At 30.5% G+C, this 8,316-nt stretch overlaps 1 protein-coding gene across 2 annotated transcripts in view; it reads left to right on the top strand.

Moving 5' to 3' along the window:
- The first annotated feature begins 1,756 nt into the window (after nt 1–1,756).
- The window catches only part of LOC124359641 (ras-related GTP-binding protein A), a 29,979-nt gene continuing 23,419 nt past the window's right edge, over nt 1,757–8,316 (top strand). Inside the window, exons 1-2 of one of the 2 annotated variants that reach the window (XM_046812548.1) lie at nt 1,757–1,984; nt 6,979–7,078. In XM_046812548.1, the coding sequence (XP_046668504.1) occupies nt 1,973–1,984; nt 6,979–7,078 (112 nt within the window). In that variant the 5' untranslated portion in view covers nt 1,757–1,972. Of the gene's footprint in view, nt 1,985–6,978; nt 7,079–7,117; nt 7,383–8,316 lie in introns of those variants that run through there. The other variant, XM_046812547.1, reaches the window with a different exon arrangement.

Below are 8,316 nucleotides of genomic sequence, written 5' to 3'. Positions count from 1 at the left end.
TAACAAGCTTTGCCTGTATGTATCTCGTATATACTGTAACTGCACTTATATGCGTATATAACAGCATGTATTTTCAGTTAACATTTTCCCAATGTTAGAACATTTAAAAATAGCGGCAAACATAATTTTTATATTTTCTCCAAAAGTAAAAATACAGCATAAACTCAAAGGCATCGCAATTGGGAAATGACTACTAAACAGTATCAAAAAATGAACAGTAACATTCAATGAAAGTGTATTGATCATATATGCATTATTATCGGACATTGTTAATTCATAAAAAAACTGAAAATATTTTTTATATTTAAGAATAAATAACTCAAAGAGTGCCAGCGTGCTATACCACCGTAGTTCTTTAAAAAGAAAATATTCAAATGCTACACAAAACATTTAAAACATAAAATGTGACAACAGCATCTTTTACATGCATTTATATTACTGTTGAATTGGGTTGATACGCATCTGTCATGGGGTTAGTTATAATTAGAAAGGAGTGGTTAAAGAATACCGATAAAGCCCACAAAGTGGATTTCTTGTAAATGTACACTAAGAATAAACCTTTACTATTCATTTTGTCCTTTAATCTACGATAAAGAAGCCAATATTGCAAATGCGGTCAGCTGTGCACTTTAGACTGTCAAAGAAATACAATATTAGCTATATTTACATGTAATAAATATGAATATTTCAGTATCAAATAGCAGGACAAAGTATGAAAACAGTTTAATACAGGCCTTAAATCATTAGGCAGAGGATTCTTCAATCGTGGCCCCCTCCTTTTTGGATAAACGAGTCTGATGGGATCCTGGCGAGAAGATTTACACGTCTTTTAGTGACCCTCAAAAACAAAGAAATGTAAAGCTAGTAGAGGAAATAAGTAGTCTACATATATTCACACATAATATATAAGTTGTTAAAAGATAAATTTTAAACTAACATTATGTGTTAATTTAAACAAACTCTCCAATAATATAAAATTTTTATTTTTGTGAGGCCTTTCGTACTCAATGAGAACATCTTCGGACTCACACAACTGAATAAAAGTAATAATAAGAATAGTAACATAAACATTTTTGTACTAAATAAAAACATATGTCATTAAAAATACAAAGTGATAATATTCTATGATAGCACAGTATGTTATATGTATATATAAAAAAATAAAGTTGATATTTAGTTAAATAAAATAAAGTAACGGTGAATTTTGAGAAGGCCCAGGTTCATTGTTTACCAGATTATTTTGGTTCTTTTTTATAAAAATTGTTTCATATGCATCAAGGAATTTTTTATTTTGTACTTCTTTTAATAATTTTGCATTATTATACATACTGTGCTGTCATAGAATATTATCTCTTTGTATTTTTTATGACATATGTTTTTATTTAGTACAAAATTGTTTATGTTACTATTGTTATTATTACTTTTATTCAGTTGTGTGTCCGAAGATGTTCTCATTGAGTACGAAAGGCTTCACAAAAATAAAAACTTTAAATTATTGGAGAGTTTGTTTAAATTAATATATAATTTCTAATAAGAAAAGAGCTTCAAGAATGTAACATTATGTGTTTAAATATATCTTCTATGTATAGAAAAACTGTAAAATAATCTATATAATGTTACTATTAATATTATGAACTTGTGAAGCAATCACAAACCAGTGCACAACGGGGGCTGTATGGATATCTTTATGTAGCCTGCCTAGTAATTCGTCTTGTTTCATGTTACACCCACTAACGCTTTCTAGCGGTAGGATGGACAATATATTATGAGGAATTTGTATTTTTTTGTTTAACGAGAAGTTTAGTTATGAAGGGTTCTCTCATCTTTTGTTCAATTGAGTTGATTGCTTGAAAACTTTGTAGACGGTTTAATTGATGTACTTTTTATCGTGTGAAACAGATTGAAATATAAAGTATTGGCTGAGGCCTACCTGAAGTTATCAAAGTAAATACAATACAAATTATTCGCAGCTATGAAAAAGAAGGTGAGCTACCCTGGTTTATAATTCTATTATTCATTGAATACAATTCTCTTATTATTTCTTGGCTAATTTTATTCAGCGTTCTCTTGTATTGTACATTGTCTACAAATAAATTGATTAGAAGGAGTAAAACTAGGCACCTATTATTGTCAACCCTAGTACTGTTAGTAGCCATGCTAAATCTCAGGTGGACTGATTTTGTGTATGTCTTAAAACAATCGTCAAAAATACAAGGAGTAGACTTTAATAAGCGGCATATACACTTTATTTATTTGTTTTTATTGAATGTTTTCTTTGGGTAGGCCCTACACTCCTTATTCGGTTTTTTTTATCAAATGGCTTGATTTTTCTATCCCAAATAATAATTTGATATTCCAATTTCAAAACGTTTGATTCCTACCCTTTAGTTACAGTCATTTGTCATGTAAACAATAAAAAGCAAGAAGTAACTAATTTTTTGAGAATTCGAAAATGACTATGAATATATAATTATGTGATATATTTCTAGATATAGTATATACCTAAATGTGGGTTTGGCTACTGCCTTCACAAAAGCAGTTGCTCACTGTTATCCACACAGTCTAATAATAATGTTACATATTTCTTATGTGTAGATCTAGGCCACAGGGCCTAGTTAAATTATTTTGTAAAATTATTGTTAAATTTATGGGTAAATCTTAAGCTCAGCGACTACTGCTCCAATCGCCGTAATTTTTTGCATACTAACACAGGTTAACGTAATTTCACCGAAAAAAATAGTCCCGATTATCGCTAACATATAAAAACCAGTTTTTCGGCAGTAAAATGTTGGCAATACAAAACACATAAATAACGAGATTTTCGACTATCAAACTAAAAACAATGGCCGACCATGGTAGTTTTGATGAGTTTACAGTAGTCACGTGACAAACAGGAAAGTTTCCGATTGGCCGGGCGGGTCACGTGACCTATAGGACGGCTTCGATTGACCGCCAGACGTAAACAAACAAACCCACATGGACAAGGAATAATTAGTGAAGTTATTGACATGGCGTGCGATGGTTCAATTGTCACACGCTAAAAAGACCCTAGCTTGCGTATTCAAAACTCAGATCACGCGATGCTTGCTCTTTTAGAAAAAAAATTAACTCGAGCTTGCAAAGTCCAAGCCCAGATCATGCCATGACTGCTTACACACACAAACTCAGACAGAACTAACGCAGGTTTCATTACAAGCAAAAGGTAACCGGCGTGCGTTTATCACTGATAAGATAAGACGAGTTTATACTAGAAGTAGTACCTGGACTACTGCCCTACGAACTAATAATACAAAAAAAACGAATAAATGCGATATCAGTCAGGTTTTTTTAATTTTATTTTTTCCGACAAACCTATAACAATATAGGTTCACTATAATACAAACTTAAAAGCCTTAACCCTAGAAGTGGCAATGCTAAACTTCCACAGTGGCAAGCTCTTTTTGGCCACTTTCCAGACTATTTTTTAAAAATTCACCAAAAATATGTTTTTTACTCTAACCTAGTAAAAAATGTTGCATACTGAATTCTTCGGAAAGAGTTGAATTTTCATATTATGACAAAATAAAATGATTTCTTGAAACCTGAATTGGACTTATCATGTGAAAAACAAAAAAATTTTGATTGACCTTGAAACTAAAATTGTAACTTTGACACTTTGTAAAAAATAACAAACACATAGTTACAGAAAATCCATTATATACAAAAGGTAGAAACAATAATTACCTACAAATAACAAAGGAAAAAGTTTGAAAATTATAAAATAATAAATTTAAAAAAATTAAAAAATTTTGCAAAATAGCAAAAAAAGTTATTTTGTTGAAACTGGTAAAAAACAACCTAAATGCTGTAGAATCTTTGCATACTATATTTTACTTTGAAGAGAAAGAGTTTTTCTACAGATCTACCAGATCAGTTTATTACAGTAAATTATTATTTTTAGTTTTTTGTTTGTGATCAAACTTGAAAATGAAATTTGGTACCAGGAAACAGTGAATAAACAAACTAACACAAGATCATAAAAACAATGCCAAATTTATTACAAACCAAAAAGATAGACGATGTTATAATAATAAAGAAAATATATAGCTATATGTACAAGCCAAGAGAAACGAAACAGTCACGTAAGCCTACTCAGCTAGTTTTGCCACAGACCTAACTTAGGACCTAACGCGGGAGAAAACTTAGGATTATTTCAGTTAGTACCATTGATTATTTCATCGTGATGTTGATGATACTATATGAAATGTATTTGAAATTTAGTGGTAAATGCAACTGTGCAAACTAGGCGTAAAAATTATTATCGGTTGCCTAGCAATAAGCGGCAATGTGAAGCGACTTCTAAGACGTCGCTTGCCAGGTCACGGCGGCGTAAATAGAACGTCTCAGACGTCGCTTGCCACTTAGAGGGTTAATGTAATTCAGTTCAACATTATTGTTCCAAAGTAATTAAAACAAAGTTAAATTGTGTATGGTGTTTGAGTGAAGGCCGCTAGAGATGGAAAATACTGTGTGTCAATACCTATTACAAAACAACTTGTTAACTTATTATATTCCTGTAACCTGTTATTATGGTAGCATGTTTGTATACAAAAATTTAACTAACTCACTACAATGTAAAATAGACTAATAAATTTATAAATGGGTTAATTCAAATTTGACTGTAAAACACGATTATTGGGTACTAGGAAGTCCCTATCTACTATTTGTTATTATGCTATACATACGTACATACTATAAATATAAAAAGTTAAAGATAACCTTAACAAGCGCTCATGTGATCTAAGCTTGAATTTGGGTACTGTTTCGAGGGATGTTATTCTTATTTTGCTAAAAGTGCGGATTAGCACTGAAGGGGCCACCAAAGCCTGCACTGATGGTCAGCAACATTTGTGATCAGTATTTTTCCGAACTCCTCCAACCTCGAAAAATTGAGAGGAAATCATTCAGCACAGTGTTACTGAAACAACAGTATCCCGGTACTGTAATATGTTGCCACTGAATTACCTGTTACTAACACTAATACTGCAGATCTGTAATGTTAGCAAGTGCAGTGGTTATGTACATGTTTTATTTGTGTCACACGGTGTATCCCTCAAAATAGTAAAAAGTAAGTACATTTTTTACTGTTTTGTATGTTGTATTTTATAAATACACATATCTTAGATTGTTTTTTTATTACTTTTTGCACTGTAAAGTAATTTGAAATAGCCTACAACAAATATAAAATATGATGTAATTTGGTTTAAGTAGTTGTGGTGAGGATTCTTTACTTATAATTATGGATGATTTGATATTATCGATCACTTAAGTGTTTAACACCTGGAAAATAAGTCGAAAATCAAAATACTATGTGTATTAAATTAAATGTATTGTAATATGTAACGGGGCTTTTGTTGACATGTATCGCTACAAAAATTGTGTACTGTTTGTGTATCAGTGAAGTTGAAAGCTGGAGTAACCAATCAAAATTTCAACGTCATTTATGTATTCTGCTCGTCTTCCTGAACAAAAATATATACGGTTTTAGGAGGTGAAAATCACAAATAACTTTGTTTTTTAATAATTTAAAAACAAATGTTAATTTAAATTATTAAATAAATAAATTAATTAATTAAAATTATTAACAGATGTTGTGTACTCTGCTTCTTGTTAGCTTCGATTTTAAGTGTTATCTGCTCCAGATAGCTAATCTGAGTGCTCAGTGTCAGAATAGCTCAGTAGAATATTAACAAGCATCCTGTGCAGTAGACTTCACTTACCTCTTAGATTACAATAGCGTCCATTACTCGTGATGCTTTAATACCATCAAAAGTTATTTACGTTTTGGTTGTAGATTTAGCATAAACAGTTAAAAATATGAGACAGTAGATTTATTCCTTTTTATTTGCTAATCGTGTTTTGTTAGAGTGAGAGTATGAGTTTGTTGTGTACTTGTATGTGTGTGGTATATAAATAGATAGTACATACAGTCATAACAATAAATGGTTACATTAGTTTTGCTTATTTAATAACTTGTTTGTTTTTTACACTATTTATTTGTTTGTTGAAAGTTTTGGTTCAGTTTGTATGCATTATTTTCAAATTATTTTTATCCACTCTGGAATAAAGAATCACGTTATTAGCCCATTGCTATCGTCTTACTGAATAAAACAACATAAGGTTTTAGGATATGAAGATTACAAAATATGAATTTTAGAACATTAATAGTGGAACTACTTATCTTGCAACATAGTAGGAAGTTATGGATAGGTGAATTTATAATAATTGTTATTTTTTCAAGTTGCGATTCCTATATATCAATAATAACCGGGACATTAGTGATCAGACCATTTAGAATTTGATTTCTTAGTGATAGGTACTATCTCGAGGGATGTTTTTCGAATGCTGCAACCTGAGGTTGCTGACGGCCGGAGGCAATTGTCAGGCTGATATGAACTTTTATTCTTAGAATGTCTAAATTGGTATAATTCTTGTAAATATAGGTAGTTGTTTCCTTCTCACAACTTTGCGGCTGGCACTAAGTATGCAACTACTTTATAAGTTGGTAAATCAAATGATAAAGGTTTGACAGAAATTTCAATGCCAATTTGGGATTGTTTAGTACATTGGGAACACATAAATATCATATTTGTTGAGGTCAGAGTTCCACTTGATGGTTAAATACGTCATAGAAAATGAGGTGGCACAAAAACTAAAAATGAGTTACTTGCAATTGTAGAGTAAACTTAAAAGAACTCAAAATAAGTCGCTGGCAAGTAGGGGAGTTAAAACAAAAATATATTATAGCATTGGTTGTTTACTTATGAACTATATTATTAATAGATACATTATTAAAATTAATTTAGAAAACTTATTTCCAAATGAAGTGATGAAAATATTTCAATACTGTTAAAAAAACTACCTTCAAAGATTTTTTGTCATTATTTTTTAACTTTGACTAACTAGACCTGCAGATCAATGTTAATTTTTATGTTACAGGTTCTATTGATGGGGAAAAGTGGCTCGGGTAAAACAAGCATGAGGTCTATCATATTTGCAAATTATATTGCACGTGATACACGTCGTCTGGGAGCCACAAGTATGTTGTTCAGTTTAACTATCAATAAGCAATGTTAATATTTATGTTACAGGTTCTATTGATGGGGAAAAGTGGCTCGGGTAAAACAAGCATGAGGTCTATCATATTTGCAAATTATATTGCACGTGATACACGTCGTCTGGGAGCCACAAGTATGTTGTTCAGTTTAACTATCAATAAGCAATGTTAATATTTATGTTACAGGTTCTATTGATGGGGAAAAGTGGCTCGGGTAAAACAAGCATGAGGTCTATCATATTTGCAAATTATATTGCACGTGATACACGTCGTCTGGGAGCCACAAGTATGTTTTACAGTTACTATCAATAAGCAACGTTAGTAAATTACCTGAGTATGATCAAAGTCCACAATTTCATTAAATGTATTGCGGAAATGTTTAGTTTGAATCAGTTATTGTAATTGATCTATTCACTTGTTTTAAGACAAAACATTTTTGTGGCCACAAGAAAAATTGTATAATACTGGGAAATTTTATTATTAAAGTATATACACTATAGGTACTTTTAGATAAATTTCAGAAAAGTATGTCTGTTACAATCAGTGTTATGATGGAATTGTTGTAATTTTTATACATTTTCACCAAACACAACCTCTGGATCTCTCAAAATCACTAATTGTTACAAATTAAATGTGTTATTATGACAGTGTAGCAAACTTAAGAAAACAATACTTGCACCAAAATTAGTAAAAACATGCCAATAAATGTGTCTAAAGTGCACGGTTTTGTTGCTATTTATATGTGAATTTTAACGTATTTCAGCTTTTAGGAATTATTTAACCTACTAGTATGTAATTTTCACATTAACTGTCATTACTTCACTCCTATGAGAAGTAGTAGCTTTAAATTTGTTCCATTTCGCTAAAGTGTAAATTTATTGTGATTATGTATTTAAAAAAGCTGTAAAGTATAATTTTGTAATATTTATTATAATAGATCAAACTAAACCAAATGTTTTATTCCAGCTATTTACTTTTTTTAATTTTTACAAAATTATTAGGTAATTTTTTTTTCCACAAAAGCCGACTTTTTATAGTGGTATATATGCAATACACTCATCTCCGATGAAAAATAGAAAAAATTGTACATTTTCATCTAAACCTTACAACACATTTAGAACAATCAATTAATTTTGATAAATTATAGTTTTAAGATTTTATTTCCTATTTTTATGTTAAAAGTTATTGCAAAGGTGTGCATTTAGCAGCAATATTTTTTC

This window comes from Homalodisca vitripennis, chromosome 4 (assembly GCF_021130785.1).
Source record: "Homalodisca vitripennis isolate AUS2020 chromosome 4, UT_GWSS_2.1, whole genome shotgun sequence".
Lineage (NCBI taxonomy): Eukaryota > Metazoa > Arthropoda > Insecta > Hemiptera > Cicadellidae > Homalodisca > Homalodisca vitripennis.
This window is presented reverse-complemented; position numbering and strand designations above follow the sequence as displayed.